The sequence below is a fragment of the Oreochromis niloticus genome, linkage group LG14, assembly GCF_001858045.2.
Source record: "Oreochromis niloticus isolate F11D_XX linkage group LG14, O_niloticus_UMD_NMBU, whole genome shotgun sequence".
NCBI classification, from domain to species: Eukaryota; Metazoa; Chordata; class Actinopteri; order Cichliformes; family Cichlidae; genus Oreochromis; species Oreochromis niloticus.
The window spans coordinates 36,029,614-36,049,768 of NC_031979.2; the positions used below are offsets into that span (position 1 = coordinate 36,029,614).

Genomic DNA, 20,155 nt, shown 5'->3' on the forward strand with positions numbered 1-20,155 from the left:
AAAATTACATTTACTAGCTGGAGATCTGTATCCACACTAGACAGTATTTTAATGTCATTATGTGTTTAAAAATTCATTCAGGTTCATATTTCTCCTGCTCTAATATCAGATATGGATAATATTTAACTAAGGCAAATCTTAACTGACCTTACATGTTTAATCCATGAGCTGAGAAACATTTTGTTCATCTGTAAATGACCTCCTGAATGTTTCCTTATTAAAGAGACTCGTGTGAAAGTGATTTCAAATATTCAGTCCTGTTATTTGCCAAAATATTTTTACTTTGCATCATTTTATCTGATAACACAAAAAAATTTCTGATTCAGTTTGAGTGCAAATAACTTAAAATGCTTTATTGATAAAACTATAAATTAACATTTTCAAAGTAAACTATGACACAATCAAAGTCGATCACTGTTGGGTCTGCTTGGCACGAAGCTTCTGTAAGGTTTTCTGTGAAGAGATGGGAGAAAAACATTCTTTTAACTTAAATTCAGGAAGTTCCTGCAGCTCCAAGAAGCCTATGTATGATTAAAGCGCTTCACCTTGTGGAACTCCTTAGCTTTCAGTCTGTTTTTTGCATAATCTTCCTGTCGACTCTTCAAGGCCTTCCGATGCTTCACCTCCTCCAGCTGCTCATACAGCCTGCAGAACAAAATTATTTTGATTTGGTAAATTACACTTCTGTTTAAACTACCTAAATAACTCCAAATATTATTTGACTACCTTTGAGTTCTCTGGTGCATCTTGGAAAGATTACGTCTCCTTTGCTCCAGCGTGCAGATCTTCATGTCATCCAGTCTGTTCTGTTCGGAATCACTCTCTGAGGAAAAACAACAAAATGTCATCGTTACACACCATCACAACATAATCAGACTTGATACAAGCAGTGAAGTGAGTAAAAAATAAATTAAAAAAAATATTTAGGGGACATTAGCCAATTCTAGCTAGTGACTGTTTCCATCAATTACCATCATCCCAGTCATTTAGTCAGCAAACTCATCCACTGGGCTTTCTCTGCACCAGATAAAGGACTATTTAAACAAACCGCACTCCGACCTTGAAACTTGGCCCACACACATTCTCATCCATTTCACTGAACACTGGAGCTCCTCAGGGTTATCTGCAGAGTCCCTTCCTTACCTACTGTACACCTCTGATTGCACACCTGTTCATTTATCCAACATCATTATGTTGATGACACAGATGTTTCTGGGCTAATCACAAGCGAAGAGGAGTCAGCATACAGAGACGAGGTACAGCGACAATCAGCACAGTGTTCAGTTTGCACCACTAAGACTACGGGGAAAAGCAAAACAGACTCAGACCCACTGATGTAGAGTAAAGTCCTTCCAGAGGACCTGCCATAATGAAGAGGGCACATCAGAGGACATTTGGGAGGAACAACTGCTCATTTCTTTCTACCATGCGACAGTTCAGTCTGTTGTAATGCACTGCTTACCAGTGTGGTATGCAGGCTGTTCGGTAGCAGACAAACAGGCACTGCGAGGAGTGGTGAGAACAGCAGAAAACAAAAAATATAAATGGCCATGCCTGGAGGATACTCAAGCAAGCACAAAACATCATCAGGGAGTGCTCTCACCATCTGAATTGTTGCACTCTGGCAGAGGATAGAGATCAACCAAAACACACACCTCAAGGCTTAGAGACTGCTCCTTTCCAAACGCCATCTGTGTCACTTACATGCACCAATAAATGTCTGCACTGATAATTGACTCATGCTGCTATTTATAGCTTATTTATTGTATTTTTTATTTAGTATTGCTCTGTTTGCAATGACAAAGCTATTTGGTTCTAAAGAATGTAGGTTTAACACATTTCTACATTAATTTTTCAGACATAGAGGCTTCTTTAATATGCACTACATAAGCTGGTATAAACTCAAGCCAGTCACTCCATCTATAATAGATTATAATAATAATAAAAATATATCCTAATGAAACATACCATTTAAGATTAAGCTATCCAGCAGTGTATGAAATGATTACAATGAGCCAGTAAAAACATCTGGAACTATTATCATTTGTGGATGATCCAGACCTGCATGACTTCCTGGACAGGCAGTGGAGCACCTTCTCTAACAGACCGATTCAGCTCCGCTCCACTGTCCATAAGGACAGGAAATATCTCACATGACATACCCTCACTCCCTATAATATAATTATCTCTCAGGCAGAGGCATCTGGCAGATTTCATGCAACCACTGTAATAAAATAATTTCCCTAATGCAGGATGAAGTAATTCTCATTTTTATTCTGGTGGTACCTGGTGGAAGAAGCTGGGGGGGTTTCTGGTGCTTGATGAAACCAGATTTCTCCATTTGTTGTGGGCCCTGTCCTCCCTTTGACTTTGTACTGGCCTTGTGTAGAAGTTCTACTTTAGTTTTTGTGTTACAGGCGACTGGTTGACATGTGTTCGCTTTAGCTTGCTCACTGCCCTCTGGTAGCACTTGGAGCTCACGTTGAGTTTTAGCAAGAGCAGCTTTGGCCGTGATTTCCTTCACCCTGTGGTTGGATCTCTGAAGCAGAGCTACAAGTTTCTGCTGGTTGACATCTGGCTGGTCTCTGCACGGACCCCACTGAAACTCTAGGACTGTCACTGGAAAGAGGGAAGGAAGTAACGGTCAGGTTTATAAAGTTCTGGCTTAAAAAATGATATAATGTTAGGAGAGAAAATATGTATATCAGTCCTTTGACATCTGTACTACAAAGCAATTCAAAGTACTATATTGCTTTTTGATGATCAACAAAAACTGTAGACCATCTTAGAGCCCCTTACTACCAGCACAATGAGGTCTGAGGGATCCTCCAGAAGGAATCATCCTGTGACATGTTTGATCAGTAGTCCGTGATCTGTAATATTAGTCATAACCTGATGTGGAGCACTTATCCTGCAGCATAAGTTACCATGGCGATGTACCCTAGTAAGACGTGAACGACTTTACATTTAAAACTCAGAGTTTAACCTGAAGTTACCTCCCTGAGCTCCGAGTCCTGCTTCGTTGTTCAGGCCTATGGTTTTCCCACAATTCACCAGTTTGACTCTGTTATATTTCAGGCAGATATATTCCACTTGCTTTACCTGGATGCGTTTGGCTGTCGTACTCTGGAGTCTCCTCAGGTATCAACGTAGATTCTGCACCCTACAAGTAAATGTTTATGTTTAGAGATGAGAAAGTAACCTGAATGAGAACCTGAATGAAAACTCAGTCACGTCACCTCCATCACTTGGCCTTTCTGCCCTTCCTCACCCCTTCCATCTGGATTCTCGATTACCCATGCTCCCTCTTCCTCTGAGCTGGTGGACTCCTGGTCCTGCAGTGTAGAGTCCCTCAGGCTCACCAGTGTGATCTCAGACTGCTCCAGGATCCCCTTCTGTTTGGCTGCTTCCTAATAAACAACGAAGCAACACCAGAGTTATAAAAATATGTAAAGCTAACTTAAAACATCAGAAATAATAGTTTATAGTACCCTATTGGTCAATTTTTACTAAAATAACTGTGCTTTTTCAAAATTGTCCAAAGTAACATATCACAGATTCATACCAGTATCTTATCAGAGACAGGAGAAGCATTCCTCAGGTTTGGACCGTGACCAGACTTGATCTCTTCAGCACTGATTGAATCCGCGCCTCCAAGCCTTTCCTCTGCCCGTGACACACCCAAAGCAGGTGTATCATCACACATGGATAAATTTGACAGAATCTCAGCTGTTTGCTCAACATCTGCCCTCACGGTGGGAGATACTATCAGAACAGACTCCTGGGGATGGCACTGGGTGGTAATGAGCTGGGAGAAGGATTCATGTAAGGTGGAGGAAGCTGTGGGGCAGCGGTTTGGCTCCTCCGTTCGAAGGCGCTCTGGTGATGGCTCGGACTCCACAGAAGAAAGATCAGAGTGCGAATTGACCTCTACAGGTGTAGTAACACTATGTTCCCTGCTGGCTGGATGCCCGTCAGGAAAATTGTGCACGCTGTGCTCAGGCTGGTGAAAGGTGATGGAGAGGTCTGCTGTTTCATTTTGGGTGACCTCTGCCAAAAGGGGGTGGAATGAATCTGAACCTGCAAACTCTAAAAATGGTGAAAAACAATCTTTCATTAGGAGTAGCACCTTATCTCATGGAGTCTCACTTTAACTCCTCACATACTAACACCTGTTCATTGGAGTGATGATTTATTTTGCTGGGCACCCTTAAGCAAACCCAGAGCAGGCCTTTTTCCTAAACCTGACTTCAGCCAGGCTTAGGAAAAACACAAGCATAAGAAGGGAGCTGCCACCTCACCTCCTTGCTTATGCACTTTTAACATAATTTTCAACTTTCTAATAACCACAGTTAATAAATGGATTATCTTGATTGCTATTGTAAAGTGTTACCACAGATGACTGACCCCAGTAAAGTCTTACGTGAATATTTTGTACCACACCTTCAGCTCTGCCCGAGTCCATGTCTGTTGAACTGGTTTGATTCTGCTGTGTCTGATCCTGTGGATGTGGGCTCATAGCTGGGACAGAGGCACTGTGTGATGAGGCCTCAGGAGGCAGCGCTGGATATGGTGGGACCCGGATGTCAGCTGAGACACCAAGAGTCACACGATTTCTTTTACCTGCAAACAAGTGAATGACATGTCAAACTTCATGGTGAACATGCTTGTGAAGACAGCTGGTTTGTATGAGACTGTTTATAGAAGATGAATAAAGTCCCATAATTTAATGGTCCTGTTTTTTAAGCCTCAAGTCCTCAAGTTGGCTGTTTTTCTACAAATCACCATCTCTGTGTTCTGAAACTGGGTGAGGGGTGGAGCTCACAGATACCAAGATGTGGCAGTGATCATCCAAAAGCATACTCTGCATTATTGTTTTTTCTGACTTTAATTATTTACAAAATGCTCATGTTTAACTTCGACAGAAGTGGAAACTAGCAAGTGAGACAAAAACTCACAATTGGAAGAATTCAAGCTAAAGTTGTTGGTGTAATAATATCAGCAAACTAATTTTTGGTCATTTTCCCTGAAAAAGATGATTAAAAAAAAAAAAAAAAAAAAAATCACATTTCTAAGTAGTTTTTTTTTTTTTTTTAAACTTACTTTCATGCCATAATTTTCAGGTTCTGAAAATAAATCATTGTAACCTGATGCCAGCTATTGATTGTACTAGTTCTCGTCCAGTTGGCTATTAGGGGCAATGACCCTAGTCACAACAAGGGGAAAACTTTGATTTATGTTTTGCAAAAATACACCATTATATCTAGAAACTATGTCCATCTTTTATATACAGCCTATTATATGAACTCTACATATCCTGCTATAAAATTGCTGATACATTAGTTATTTTCACTGCACTGTAGCTAAGAATGTGATATTAGGATTCACTCACTTTCCCCGATATTCAGCCATTAATTGATAAATTCAGTGAAATGATCATTTTACCTGAACTTCCACTGTGCTGTTCTGCAGACTCGTCCAGCTCTCCTACCAGGGGTCTCATCTGGCTCTCATCGGGAGCTTCATCTAACCACAAGGTCGACTGCTGCGTCTCCATCCGACCCATCATATGACCTGCATAAAAGTCTCGCCCGCCGCTCAACCAGTGAGAGCTGGACTGATGGGAGAGCCGACCAATCATCCGACTCAGTGTGGAATCCCATCCATCTTGACCTACACTTGGGGAGAACAGCTGGCCCAGAGAGTGACCAAGCATTGATGAGTGAGCCGACGGATGACCAACCAGCTGCTCCAGGGCTGAATCCCTCTGCTCGGTAACGAGGCAGGATGACCGGTCTGCCAGCTGACCAATCAGAGGCCGGAAAGAATCCTGCTCGTGGTCGTCAACCAGTAATGAGACCCCACCAGAGAACTCGCCCACTTTGGGATCGACTTGATTGTGCACTTCCTGCAATGATAACAGGGGGGAAAAAAAGATTCAGTCAAATTCTTCTAATTCTATTTTCAACAAAATTAAAATATTTTGATTTTTTTTTTTTTTTTTTTTGCAATTTAGAGACTGGCTAGAACATAATAGCATAGAATAGAATAGAATAGAATAGAATAGCCCTATATTATCATTGTAGATGTACAACCCCAATTCGAATGAAGTTGGGACGTTGTGTAAAACGTAAATAAAAACAGAACACAGTGGTTTGCAAAACCTTTTCAACCTATATTTAGTTGAATACACTACGAAGACAAGACATCTAATGTTCAAACTGATAAACTTTATTGTTGTTTTGCAAATCTTCACTCATTTTGAATTTGATGCCTGCAACACGTTCCAAGAAGCTAGGACAGGGGCAGCAAAAGACTGGGAAAGTTGAGGAATGTTCAAAAAACACTTGTTTTGAAGATTCCACGGGTGAACAGGTTAATTGGAAACAGGTGTTTGTCATGACTGGGTACAAAAGGAGCATACCCAAAAGGTCCTGTCGCTCACAAGCAAGGATGGGACGAGGTTCACCAATTTGTGAACAAACGCATGGGCAAATAGTCCGGCAGTTTAAGAACAACGTTTCTCAATGTACAATTGCAAGGAATCTAGGGATTTCATCATCTACTGTCTACAATATCATCAAAAGATACAGAGAACCTGGAGAAATCTCTGCACATAAGGCCGAATACCAACACTGAATGCCCGTGACCTTCGATCCCTCGGACGGTACTGCATTAAAAACCAACATCATTCTGTAAAGGATATTACCACATGGGCTCAAGAACACTTCAGGAAACCATTGTCAGTTAACACAGTTTGTCGCTACATCTACAAGTACAAGTTAAAACTCTACTAATTCAACTCTAAAATCCGTTTATCCACAGTTTGATATAGTCTGCTGCTACATTTGTTGTAAAGACTTCATAGTTAAGATTATAAGACTCATTCCCTCTCCCTACCACAAAGTTTAAACTGAACATTGAGAATAATAATGCAAAAGTATCTGTTCAACATACAGATAACAGCATAACAGCATGTGATTAAATCTACATCTTGAATGTTGTTCTTGCACACTACACACAAGTCTGACACTTCATACCTCTTTTTTTTTTTTTTTTTAAATAACGTCATGTGATAAAGTAGTAAGTATAAAAGTTGATTGTCTAAATCGCCTCACTGACTGGGATTTCTTTTGCTGTAATTTTCACAGAGGCATCATTTTGAGATTTGAATCAAGTTATTTGACAGGCAGAGCCAAACAAAATTTGCGGTGGGCTATACTGCTACCGTGGCTCAGGGGGTTGGGAAGGGCACCTGTAACCGGAAGGTCGCCGGTTCGATCCCCGGCCTCTCTGTCCTGGTCGTTGTGTCCTTGGGCAAGACACTTTACCCTACCGCCTACTGGTGTTGGCCAGAGGGGCCGATGGCGCGATATGGCAGCCTCGCTTCTGTCAGTCTGCCCCAGGGCAGCTGTGGCTACAACTGTAGCTGCCTCCACCAGTGTGTGAATGTGAGTGTGAATGAATAATGGCATTGTAAAGCACTTTGGGTGCCTTGAAAAGCGCTATATAAAATCCAATGCATTATTATTACTACTGCTACCATTACAACAACATATTTTGTGAATTAATATTTTTTTTTAATTAAAATTTACTGAAAGGTAAATCTATTTCATACCTTAGTACATATATATGAATCCTGACTACCAGTCAGATACTCAACAAAAACAATCTGAAGAATCACTTAACAGGAAACCCCCCCAAGTAACACTGAAGCTCCAAACTATAAAGCTAGTGGGTAATGTTACTGGATATGTCCGTCTTTTGTCCAGTCTGTTTACTACCAGAGGAGTCTGAGCCCAACTGGCTATTACAAAAAGACATTTAGCTGGTTTTGAGGTACTTCCTGTTTCAAGTGCAGAATCTCTGTTTATCTTTTATATACAGCTTAATACTCATAATTTGTGTTTGGGTTACAACATGTGCATGCCCACAGACTCCCTGAGCTCAGTTCAAGTGTAGAAACCATCATGAAATGTACTTTAACTTAATACACTTCAGGTTTATTATGTTTACATCATTGCTCAGTGGAAGGAAGGAAAGAAGAAAGACACAAACACAAACCATTCACTCATCACGCACGCACACGCACACACACACATACACACACATACACACACACGCTGGCCAAGAACTCAGATTTGGCTATTTTTCATCACTGATCCACATCATCATGTGAACCTCAGAGGGTATTCAAATATCGATAACAGTTGTTACAAAGAGCTTCAAAGAACTCTAGTATAACAGCTTAAAACTGAATCACTGACCAGGCCTCTCGTCTCCGTTCCTGTTGCGTCTGAGAGAAGAGACTGACGTCGTGCAGAGCTTTCATCCTCCCCTCTTCTCTCCAAGACTCGAAACAAAGACTGCTGAGAGACCGAAGCACTGTGTTCTTCCATATGTGAGCCTTCACTGTCTAAAGATCAACAAAGGAATAATACACTGTGCTATCAGACAGCCTTTGTAACATCTTATCACACCATGTCTTAACACTCCTACCTAAACTATCAAGGTGAAGACAGAGCATTGCCTTCAAATAAACGTGTCCATTTTGTACCTGTTTTCCCAGCAGAGCTGAGGGAGAGGTCAAGTTCTCGTGTATATTTGTCTATAATTTGTTGGATACTGCTGTCACTGAACATCGAGTCCACAGACAGACCAGGAGGGCCAGTCGCTGAGTTTTCCTTAAAACAGAAGCTCTCACCAGACAGAGAGGAGATGTGTTGTAAATCTGCTCCACCTTCTTGTTGATCAGTGCATTTATGGAGGAGAGATTTATCTAAAGCAGAAGAAGAAAAACCAGGTCAGCACATTAGAAGTATAGCAAAGTCAGAAACACAATGCAAAATAAGAAATAAAAATACAGTGAAATGAATCTAAACAAAGTACTTTTGAAATTCCTAAACCTACCCAAGTAATTTTTCTGCCAAAACCTACTCTCATGATTAATAATAAAAATTAAAATGAACATTTCCTGTGTGTCAATAACCTTACTCTGTCCCTGCTTCGCTGTTTTTCCCCTGGCTTTCTTTCACTAAAGCCCCAAAATGCCCCAGTTTAAATGTGAAAACCTGTCCCATCAGAGACTCTTCTGATGTGAGCAGCCAAACAATGAAATGATTCAGGCCATGGCAAAGTCCTCCAGACTACAATCACAGACGTTCCAGCCCTTAAAAATATTATTAATATTATAATAATAATAAAATATGAAAAATAATCATTTGGGTACGTGGACATGAATCAGTACATTAAAAGCTGCAGCTATAACAAGAACTGCTGTGAGACTGTGATGGTCAATTGTAAGAAAGTCATCTTATTAGGCCATTTTAAAGAGGAAGAAGTTTAAACGGCTTCTTTCAGACAGAAAATGAAGTGATGAGCTGCACCAAGACCCAGAATCATGCAAAGTTACTGTAACATCCAAGAATAATAATCTGGAAATGGGAATGAGCACAACAGGTTCACTTTAATGTTTAAGGCTTAAGACCATGCAAATGCACAGCAGCACACAGCTGTAACATATAAACAACATGCCCCGTTATAATCCTTACAGTTTAACCATATTATCCGTTTAATCGTGAAGAACTACCACAGGAATCAGTTTCTGCTGGATCATCTGATTTAAAGCTGCACAGACATGTCACCTACACACCTGGCTGTTCCTCACCGGTGTTTACATTCTGCTCTAGGTCAGTAGTCATGTAGCTTCCGGTGGAGATGGTAGTAGAAGAGAAGCTGTCAGACCCAGGAGGCCTGTTTGGAGACTGACACAAAATAAACTGTTATGGCATCTTATCTTGTTATAGAGATAAACACACTCTGGACACACATTCATACAGTTGAACATATTGAGGCATTTTGAAATGAAAGCACACACAAACTTATGTTTTGAATATTTAATGCATTTGTATATATGAGCGTCCTGACCAGTAGTGATGTACTCAACAAAAGACCAAACCTCTGAAGAATCACTTACTTTAACAGAAAACTCCACCTAAACACTAACACTGAAGCTCCAAAATACAAAGTTAGGGGGAAATGTTACTGTGGGGATGTCCGTCTTTTGTCCATCTGTTTACTACCAGAGGAGTCTCCCCCTACTGGCCATTACAAAAAGACACTGAGGTACTTCATGTTTCAAGTTCAGAATCTTTTTATCTTTTATATACAGGATAACACTCATACTTTGACTGTCAGTGAAGACCTCTGTCCATTTGTAGAGAGACAACTTAAATTTCTGTTTGAGTTGTAACATGTACCGACTCATACATAGACCTGGTGTTACGCAGACTCACTGAGCTCAGTTCAAGTGTAGAAACCATCATGAAATGTATTTTAATTTAATACACTTCAGGTTTATTATGTTTACATCATCGCTCAGTGGAAGGAAGGAAAGAAGAAAGACAAATGCACCATTCACTCATCACAGGCAGACGAACACACACACACGCACACCACACGCACGCACACGCACACACACACACACAGCTTCTCAAACATAATCACAGGCTGAGGCAGATGCTGCCCAAGCACTCAGATTTGGCTATTTGTCATCATCGATCCACATCATCATGTGAACCTCAGAGGGTATTAAAATATAGATCACAGTATTAATATGCACTGACATTTACTTCCTGCATATTAAAACTGCTCCTTTCCTTGTAGCTTTCTAACCCACTATGGGCTACATGAGTTTTCCAGAGGAAGGAAAGAGTAGTGATAAACACTATGTGAACACTGTGAAAATTGTCACTGGACTGGTTACCTCTGTGGGGGATCTGCAGCTCATCACTGCAGGACCAGAGGAATCTGCTCCTCTCCCAGAGTCTGAGGAAAGAGGGGACTTTTTTCTTGGGACTGAATCTAGAAAACAGTGTTTCCACATCAAGTAATCTTTAATTTCCCTTAATTCAGTGGTACCATTTTTTACCTATATTAAATCTTCTCTACCCACCAGATGTGGAGGATTCTGGAGATGCTCCTGCCTCTGTCAGTAGCAGTCTCTCTCTCCAGAGGCTGGATCTCCCTGAACTTGTCCCTGAGCTGGTTAATCTTTCAGAGATCTCCTGTCCACTGCTGAACTCTGAGGGTGTCTGCAGAGTCCTGTCAGAAGCCATAGATGAGTCTGACTCCTCCTGCTGATCCCAGCGTGCAATGTGTGAAGGAACTGTCACACCATTGTCTGGGCCTACAGTGAAAAAACAAATAAATAAGTCTGTGTTATACATGCAGGTGATGAAACTGCCCGATATTCACGTCTTACTGCAGCTGAGCAGACCTGTGAGTTGGCTGGCATCGACTGGAGTTTCCACCTCTTGAATAGCACTGAGCTCGTGCTGTTCAGTCATCATCTCCAAGAAGCCCAGCCTGACGCGTGTCACAGGGGGCTTTGCTGCTCGTGGAGGATGGAGGTGTCCTGAGTGGAGGACTGATGCCGGACCAGGTCCGGCAGCAGCATCACTCTGAACTTTAAAGCACAAGAGAAACAACCAGTCAGAAATATGGACAAAAAAAATAATGTGTACAGTTTCATTTTTAAAAACAATGTATTACTCTACATTTTATTTTAATGCCAGTGACCTCGCTCTGCAACTTTACATGTTCGCATTGAGTTGATGTTATCCCTAAACACCACCACTTTGCAATAAAAGCACTTACAATTGATTGCGGAATATCTGGGAGAGAGGAATTTTCACAAACTGACTTGCTGTAATCCCATTACAGTAGACTGCATGACTAGGTACTTGTTTTTATTGAAACACAGGTTTATTAGGACAGTTTTAAAGTTGAGAAACAACAATGACAACATTCAAAAAACACAAAGCCTGAATTTAAAGATGAAGGTATAGTGTCCCGTCCTGGACTCTAAAGAAGATAGACAAGACAAGATTCCACTTTTACTTTTGCAGAAAAGCTGGAAAATACTTTTGGGAAAATGTTCTCGTGCCCAAAATGTTCTTTGGGCACCAGACACAAATTTAAGGATTTGTAAGGAACTGTTACTTCATCTGTTTTTAAAGAAGACAAAATTAAACTGTTAAGGAAGAAGAACGAGAACCCGACTGTGAAACACTGACGGGGGCTTTGTTTTGTTATTGGGTCATTTATAATATCTGACATTCTGCCTTGAAAAATCAGAAGGTTTTCAAACATAAGACAAACAAAAGCAACACTTCTGTTGCATTAATTAAGGAATAAAGATTAGTGGTTTGTAATAGTGTTTGGTAAAATAAGAACAATAGTTGTTATTGTTTACTTCATTCAGCCAATTGAATTTTTCCCAGAAATCATTTTGACAGTTTTGCAATACTTTCAATTCTGAAATTAACTGGAAATCGTGCTGAAAAGGTGGAAAAATATCTCCATTCTCAACATGTCAGCTACCTGTTTGACTGCTGTTGGATGGATGTTGTTCAGAGGAGCTGTCGCGACCCTGAGGCTCCTCTAGGTGTGACAAAGTTCCTCCATTAGACTCCTCTATGGCCTTGAGCAGGGATGCAAGTAACTGGAGGCGGTTCTGATTAATGTTCTCTGAAACCATCGTTTCACCATCAGGCTGAGGAACTGGCTGTGGGTGAGAAAAAGTCATCAGGATGGTTCATTTCTCACATGTTCTTTCACTCTTAAACATTTAAGCTGACGGTGTCTTTTAGCACTCTGCTTTTTAATCTTTGTTTCTACTCAATCCTTTCTTAAAACTATGATTTTTTTACTTAATCAAAATAACTGCTTTAACAGTCCTCTCACTTACTTGTGCATCGGTATTAATCAGAGCCTGCAATGTCTCCTTTTGTCTCCTCATCTGCACCATCTCCAAGTCCTGTCTCCGCCTCTCCTCTTCTCGTTGCCTTTGCTGCAACATCAGTGCCTCTTTCTGCTCTAGTACTCGCCTCTGGGCCTCCTGCAACTCTTGTCTTTGCCTCTCCGTGTTGTCCTCTCCAACACTCAGGGATCCAGTGCTCTGAGAGGCCCGTGCCTCAGCCAGAGCATAACCTGGAAGTGGAGCTGTAACCTCTGCGATGGTCGATCTCATGCCTTTGATGGGTTCAGGGGATGGCTGCACTGGGATGCTTCTAGAGTGATGTTCTGTGAATCGTTTATAAGGCAGCTTCTCTTTGGTGACTGACAGGGGTCTCATTCTCTCTGGAAGGTGCTCTGTTACTTTCTCCATTATGCTGTCAGTCAGCCAAGATGTGTCATTTAGTCTCTGGTATCTCAGACTGTCTGAGTCGGATTCAACATCATCTGGCAGCGGTTTGGAAGCCAGACTAAAACCAGATAGGCTGGGAGGTGACGTTAATGTGTCAGATTCTTCTGTGGAAACATCCTCAGAGGTTCGTGGCAATTCATGATTATACACAGGAACTGCATGAGCCTGGAGAGGAGCCACAAGAGGAGCATGGGAAGTCTGCAGAGGGGGATGGAGAGGAGCCTGCAAAGGGGCCCAGGAAGCGTGGAGAGGAGCGTGGAGAGGAGTCGGCACAGCTTGCACATGACCTGGTTGACGTACACACCGTGTACTGTTTGGAGGTGGGTGAGCAAGTCCTGGAGGCACAACAGGAGGTAGTAATGAAGTAGCAGTCATGTTGTAACGAATCTGTAGAGCTCGCTGGTATTCCTCCAGGCGCTGGCGAGCCACTTTCACTCTTTGGTGGATTCTAAAATTTAAAAAAACAAAAAAAAAAACAACAAAAAAACAGGAGAGTCAAAGGCATTAAAGTTATGTAAACCCAGAATCACAAACTGGCTCAAACAGATTTATTCATCACACCTGTTTTGTTCTAACAACCGCTGCTGGTATTCTCTGATCCTTTTGCTATGGTCGTCCTCATCTGCAGGAGGAACTACCTGTGAAGATCAAACACAAAGGAAGAGATTACTCATACAACCTGGAAAACCCCTCACAGAAGACAATGGTGGAGGACAAAACCTTGAATTTTCACAGTTCATATTACTAGTTTTTGACCAGTCCCTCCCAAGTCTGTGTGAATCTGTTAGATTTATTTTCTCAACTTAATTTTCCTCTTCTTATCTGGAAAATATCCTGTCTAAGCAGTCTGAGCTGTATTTGATTTTCTGTCCTGGATTGTCATCAATCATCACTAATATAAGGCTCTGGCTATGAGGGGATGGGCAACTCCAGGCCTCGAGGGCCGGTGTCCTGCAGGTTTTAGATGTGTCCTTGATCCAAAACAGCTGATTCAAATGGCTAAATTACCTCCTCAATATGTTTTGAAGTTCTCCAGAAGCCTGTTAATGAACTAGTCATTTGATTCAGGTGTGTTGAACCAAGGTGATATCTAAAACCTGCAGGACACTGGCCCTTGAGGCCTGAAGTTCTCCCACCCCTGGGCTATGAGCAAAGAAGCTCCACCTACATGTTGATCAAACCTTCTGTTTGTGAGAGGCAGCCAATCAGAAGAATTTCTCAAAGGAGGAGGAGCTAAAGTAGCTTGCTTCAAAGTGAGGATGTCATGAGGGAAAACACATAAAATAATGTGAAGATTATTTTGAACTGTAAATCAGGCAAGAGCTCAATAATGAAAATTATACATAATACGTTGGTCAACTTTAAGCAAAAAACAACAAATAACAACTGAACATGTTTCTCGGACTAAAGTAATATTAGACCCAAGGAGGTTAAGCATCAGAAGATGTTAACAGGATGTATAACATCCATGATATATTTGCATCTTAGCTATTATGAGCATGTCAAAATTAATCCAATAAATATAATTTTCAATAGCCATTAAAAAAAACCTGATAACAGGAAAATTGAATAGAGGTTTGACAGTTGGATTAGAGACCTACCTCATTGGCTAAATTAGGGGTGATAGAAATGACATCGTGGTCATGGACTGGCACTTCTGGTTGCTTAATGCTTTCTTCCTGGGTCACAGCAGCCTTCAGTCGTTCTTTCTCCTGCTGAGCTTCAAGCAGCATCTGCTCCAACTTGGCCTTCTGCTCTTCCAGCTCCTGCAGCAAAAACATCTGCTGTTGCTTCTCCCTTTCAAGTTCCTCTTCCTGGGCAGGAAAAAAAAAAGAGGCTTAAAAAGTGATGCTACTAGATGCAAACTCAGATTTGAGCTACGTTTTAGTTTAGAAGATAACATAATGTAATTCAAAGCTAGTCCCTGGTAAAATCTTTGTCACCTCCTCTTCAAAAATCACCAGCAGGAATTCACAACAAGCCCACAATGAGTTTCTCAGCAAAACCTGGTTCTAACCAGTCAGTGAACTTGTGGTGAAGTACTGGGACAACAATGAAACAAGTGCTTACAATGTAGAGAAGATCTGTTCGATCAACAATGCTCTGCTGCAGTGTCAAAATTCTGGGACAGAATAGAGAAGGGGGGCACGTCAAATCAAACCAGAGGGGGGCACAGAGCAATAGTCTCGCCTACTTTGTACACTGCCTCCATCTGACTACAGAGCTCCCTGCAGGCATCCTCGGATTTTAGCGGACAGTGAACGTGCCATCGCTGCAGGACTAGAAAACCAGCTCCCAACCATCACGGGACACAGAGTACAGACATTTAACTTTTTTACTCTTAATATTAACTCCTCTTATCTAAGTGAAAAGTATCACAGGAATTAAAATTACCCGTACCCGTTTTTTTCGCTCTTGTTCAAACTCTTGGATTCTATTGGCCAGAGCAGCAGGAAACTGAGTATCTGAAGCTGAGGTTGACAGCGGCGTTTTCTCCGATGCTGTTTGAGTTCAGAAAAAAATTCACAAGATTATTACCTTGTAATAAACATTTGTACTTTTTTTTTTTAACTGTTAAAGGAATATTAATAGTTTTATTAATATTTATGTAGATTGTTCTTACAGCTGATGACAGCCACTGATTACCTGGTGCAGAGCCATTAGCCCCCTGGGGCTCGGTGGAAGTCCATTCGTCTTTTCCTCCACTGATCAGAGAGCCTGTTTCGATCGTCATGTCGCGCTCTGGGATCTGATCTCGGATGACGGTTGGGGAATCAGCAGCAGAGCTGCGACTGCTGTGGTCAATCCACTGGTTCCTTTGGCTCCTGATACGATCCAGGAGCCTCTTCAATGCCCGTCGAGGAGCAGGTTTCTGGGAAACCACTGCAAACAAAGAAAAACTCAAGGGAATGACATCAAGGTTTCAACATTCATGCTACATTCTGGGCCAGAAGGTTTTTTATTTGTCTCAGAATTTTACATAATTCATACAATACACTTCAGTAAGCTAATATCTGACAACTGATTTTATTATAAACTGCACAAGAATGACTTAAGTTTTTAAATCACCTGCAGCTGATGTTTCCTGCTCAGTGCTTCCAGGTTCCTGCTCTGTGTCATGTTGTGCTTTTTCTGTTTCAGGTGTAGTGATTTCATCCACTGTGACATCCAGCTCTTGATCTTGGCTGGTTGTGGAGTGGGCTGGAAGAGGCTCGGGTGCCAGCTGGACCACCAGGTCACCTTTAACCCCTGTAACAATTACAGCCAAAGTTTAAAGAGGCTTCAGTGCAACTTCAGTGCCGATTTCTGGCCAACTTCATTTCTCTGGTTTTAAGAAAAATTTACAAATACTGAAAACCTGCATTTGCTACAAAACACATGATGAAGAGTCCTTACTCCTCTCTCCAGTGTACATGTCCTCAAAGGCAAACTCCATCTCCCTCTGGAAGTCTTCCCTCATTTCCTGTCTCTTATAGAGAGGCTGGAAGATCTGGGGAGGCATCTGTGACACCTGCTGCCTCCTCCTCAGCAGATCTGTCTGCTGCATGTGTTCCAGTTCAACCAACAAACGCTCACGATCCTAAAGGAGGCCATTAAACACTGATCAGGCACTTCATATGACCAAAAAGTAAACAGATCTCGTCTCTTCTTACAACTAAAGTATCCAGTTAATTTTCTGATGCAAGCCTATCAAACATGTTAAAGTAATACATTTTTTAAACATGTAATGAAAGTGCAACCTCCACAACAATTTCTTTATTCTGGCATGTAAGTGACTAGGTTAATTAGTCACCAGGTTAACAGGTAAGTTGTACCTGCATGAGCTGTTCCTTCCTCAGAGCCTGCCTCCCTCTGAGATGAGCCTTCTCCAGCTGCTCTTCTCTCCTCCTCATTTCCTCTGTCTCCCAGTCCTGCTTTCTTTTCGCATGTAGCTCAGCTTCCTCGTGGGCATTTGGCTGATTAAGCAGATCGATTAAATAACTCTGACAAATTGCGCTGGTAAATACAAACAAGAATCAGAGGGTGTGTTACCTGGTTTATGTCCACCTCTCTGTCCACTGTACTCTTGGCCATGTGGTAACGTGTGGTAGCGAAGGCACTCACATCCGATCTCCTTACGAAACGTGGCTTTTTGGGGCTGATGTTCTGCTTCGATGAAAGAAGACAAGGTTACCTTGACTTTCATTTAGCTTTACTTTCATTTGATTTTCAGGATTCTGAAACGTTCTGGAAATTATTATCACTGTTTGGGAAAATCACCTGAACAGGGTTTGGAAGAGGCAGTGGGAGGCTAGCCACCTTTGCTGATCTTTCCTTTTCTGCCAGTAATGCCTTCTTCCTGGCATTCACAACTCTACAGAACAGTGAAGCCACAGGTTTAATGATCAGTTCATTCTGATTAAATTTATACACATAAGCATCTGAAAATGCTTGTGATGATGCTCACTGGTTTTGCCTCTCGTGGTCTTTAAGCCTCTGTGATTTGAGCTCCTTCAGCGCTTCTCGATAACGCTCCTCTGCTTTGACGTGATTCTCCTCCTCCCTCTGAGCTATGGCTGCCAAGTCGGGTTCCTTGAACAACAAGTTTAGCCACAAAAAATTAATAACATATGGACATGGGTTAGTGCACCCATTAACAAAATTCAAAATCAAATATCAACCATGTCAACATGGTGCAGTGTATTCTGCCTTTTCTAAACAATTCAAATACTACTGAAGAAAAAAAATCTGAAGCGCACTAGAGTACTATTACTCTGCTTCTTCCTTAAGCACATTGAACCATAATATTTATTTTCTCACAGAGTGAAAAACCCAACCTAAGTTGGAGCTCTAGCTCTGGGACATAATTTATTTGACAAGAGTCATTAAAAGTTTAAACTTTTAGTAACTTAATCAGTCTTTCAATAGTTTCTCTGTTTTTTTCCCAAAGTTGGAATTTAACTTTTAATAAAAGTTGACTTTTCTCCTTCATTCTGCAGACACGATAGGATGACATCTCTAACTGTTGGTCTCCGTTCTAGTCTTTTAAAAAAAATTGTTTTTAATGCACAGGTCTTACCCTTTAAACGTACAAATGATAAAACATACTAAACATTTTGTCTACTTTCTGAGGAGACACATTGTAATTTCAGCTGAGAATCTGAAATGCAGGATGTCTCTCACTCTCTCTCTCCTGCAATTATTTCTGTATAATAAAGACTAAGGTTGTGAAAAATTAGTATGTGGTCAAGCAGCTGGTGCAATGTTACACTCAAAATGTCTTAGTTGGTTACACAACAACTAGAACGTAGGAAAGAGTATTCGGTGGAGGTTTTTCCCCCCCCAAATGATGACAACATATTTTTCTTTGGATTTTGGACTGTCGCTGTCACTTTGACCTGTGGATTTCAGTATTCATGACAACTTAAAAAAATATTTTTAAAAATTAAATAATTAAAATAATAACAAATAGATATAATTATTTGTGTATATTTATATGAAGCTTGCTTTACATGATTTGTCTAACTGTCTTAAACAGATGAATCTTCTCAGGAAGTTTAAGAAATTTTCTAACCAATTTCAGACATTTTAATGACCCACAGAAACCCTTTGGACACTGCACTGAATGGTTTATGTTTACATCGATGTGGCTCAAAATTTGGTTTCATACGTTCTTTTTATTTTTTCATAATCCCTGTTTTAGTGTCTCTAATGTGAACTTTTTTAGTCTTACGTTTTCTTTTGCACTTCTGTGTCCCTGGCCGAGCAGCTGGAGACTCTCCTGGTATAACCTCTGCAGCTTCTGGAGCTTCTCCCTCTGCTGTTGCTCCCACTCCTTCCTCAGCTCCCGTTCAAGTTGTTCCAGCTCATACTGTCGCCTCTGCTGAACATCTTGGCGGATCTGCTGTGCAATGTACCGGTGCTGCTCCCGCACCTGTGTGTCAACACAAAACACACACTCACTCTGCATATATCACGCAGAACTATGCACAGTGCATAGTAATGGTAGGTTACAGTGATGATCAACTTAATTGTCTTCATCACGTCATCTGTCGACAGGAAAAATGGATGCAATACAAAAGATAATCTTGGCCACTAATACCAGCAAATCTAACCTTTTTGCAAAAAAATGTGTCAGCAAAATGACCAGAAGCGCCGTGAAAAAGGGACTTCACAGCAGAATACTTTGTGAACTTTAGGTCCTCCACTGGTTAGTTACGAGACTTTACACAGCCTCATATGCTACTGCGTGAACACCCTTAAACTGTCTGCCTTTGTTTATGCATGTGTCTAAGCGACTTTCAGAGACAGAAGAGACCGATCAGACAAAAAAATCACTGTACGTGCACAAAAAGACAGATCTTTTACACATGCAAGTAAAATTTAATGTAGGCGAGGAAGCTGAAGTTCTGAAGTCATATGAACCTTAATAAAGTGTTTATCAGAAAGAAACACGGCGTTTAAGTAAGCATTGGCGTTTCATTAGAAAACATCCCACAGGTGCTGGAAATCAGCTACCTAAAGTGAAGCAGAAAGCCATAACACCGCCTTATTACCTGCTGTATCCGCAGCTTTCTCCTCCTTTCCTGCTCCTCTCGTATTATCCGAGCCTCTTCGTTGGGACTCGGTCTTAATCTGGACACCTTTCTCTTCATTTTCGAGCACTTCGCTGGCGGACATTTCCCCCAAAAAGCAAACAGCAGGTTGCGGTTCAGTTAGCGGCGACGGCTAATGTTTACAAGCGTCACTTTGTTCGCGGCCATAACGGTTCCGTAGGACAACTTAAACTTGAAACGTTTACTATACAAGCAATTACCAGGCAGGACGCTTAAAGTTTCGTTTATCATCCGAAATCCATGCCAACCCCAAAAAACGGACGTTTTTGTTTTTTTCTTTGTCCTAAACGTCACATCCGGTGATTTAAAATGCCCGCCGTATCTGTGCTGTCCACATGAAATATTAGTT

General features: G+C 41.3%; 1 protein-coding gene across 7 annotated transcripts in view; it reads right to left on the minus strand.

Moving 5' to 3' along the window:
* cep295 (centrosomal protein 295) overlaps positions 1-20,134 on the minus strand; it is a 41,403-nt gene extending 21,269 nt beyond the window's left edge. Inside the window, exons 1-29 of one of the 7 annotated variants that reach the window (XM_025898522.1) lie at positions 19,747-20,134; positions 18,924-19,124; positions 17,658-17,782; positions 17,471-17,564; positions 17,243-17,359; positions 17,026-17,166; positions 16,607-16,790; positions 16,280-16,459; positions 15,857-16,093; positions 15,605-15,711; positions 14,812-15,024; positions 13,772-13,848; positions 12,752-13,658; positions 12,385-12,568; positions 11,279-11,467; positions 10,955-11,188; positions 10,766-10,827; positions 9,653-9,764; positions 8,558-8,779; positions 8,268-8,416; positions 5,446-5,908; positions 4,444-4,623; positions 3,566-4,089; positions 3,240-3,410; positions 3,103-3,163; positions 2,287-2,619; positions 727-823; positions 546-645; positions 5-453 (exon numbers count right to left, since the gene is read on the minus strand). In XM_025898522.1, the coding sequence (XP_025754307.1) occupies positions 412-453; positions 546-645; positions 727-823; positions 2,287-2,619; positions 3,103-3,163; positions 3,240-3,410; positions 3,566-4,089; positions 4,444-4,623; positions 5,446-5,908; positions 8,268-8,416; positions 8,558-8,779; positions 9,653-9,764; positions 10,766-10,827; positions 10,955-11,188; positions 11,279-11,467; positions 12,385-12,568; positions 12,752-13,658; positions 13,772-13,848; positions 14,812-15,024; positions 15,605-15,711; positions 15,857-16,093; positions 16,280-16,459; positions 16,607-16,790; positions 17,026-17,166; positions 17,243-17,359; positions 17,471-17,564; positions 17,658-17,782; positions 18,924-19,124; positions 19,747-19,845 (5,805 nt within the window). In that variant the 5' untranslated portion in view covers positions 19,846-20,134 and the 3' untranslated portion in view covers positions 5-411. Of the gene's footprint in view, positions 1-4; positions 454-545; positions 646-726; positions 824-2,286; positions 2,620-3,102; positions 3,164-3,239; positions 3,411-3,565; positions 4,090-4,443; positions 4,624-5,445; positions 5,909-8,267; positions 8,417-8,557; positions 8,780-9,652; positions 9,765-10,765; positions 10,864-10,954; positions 11,189-11,278; positions 11,468-12,384; positions 12,569-12,751; positions 13,659-13,771; positions 13,849-14,811; positions 15,025-15,604; positions 15,712-15,856; positions 16,094-16,279; positions 16,460-16,606; positions 16,791-17,025; positions 17,167-17,242; positions 17,360-17,470; positions 17,565-17,657; positions 17,783-18,923; positions 19,125-19,746 lie in introns of those variants that run through there. The other 6 variants (XM_025898521.1, XM_025898519.1, XM_025898520.1 and 3 more) reach the window with 6 other exon arrangements.
* Positions 20,135-20,155: the final 21 nt, after the last annotated feature.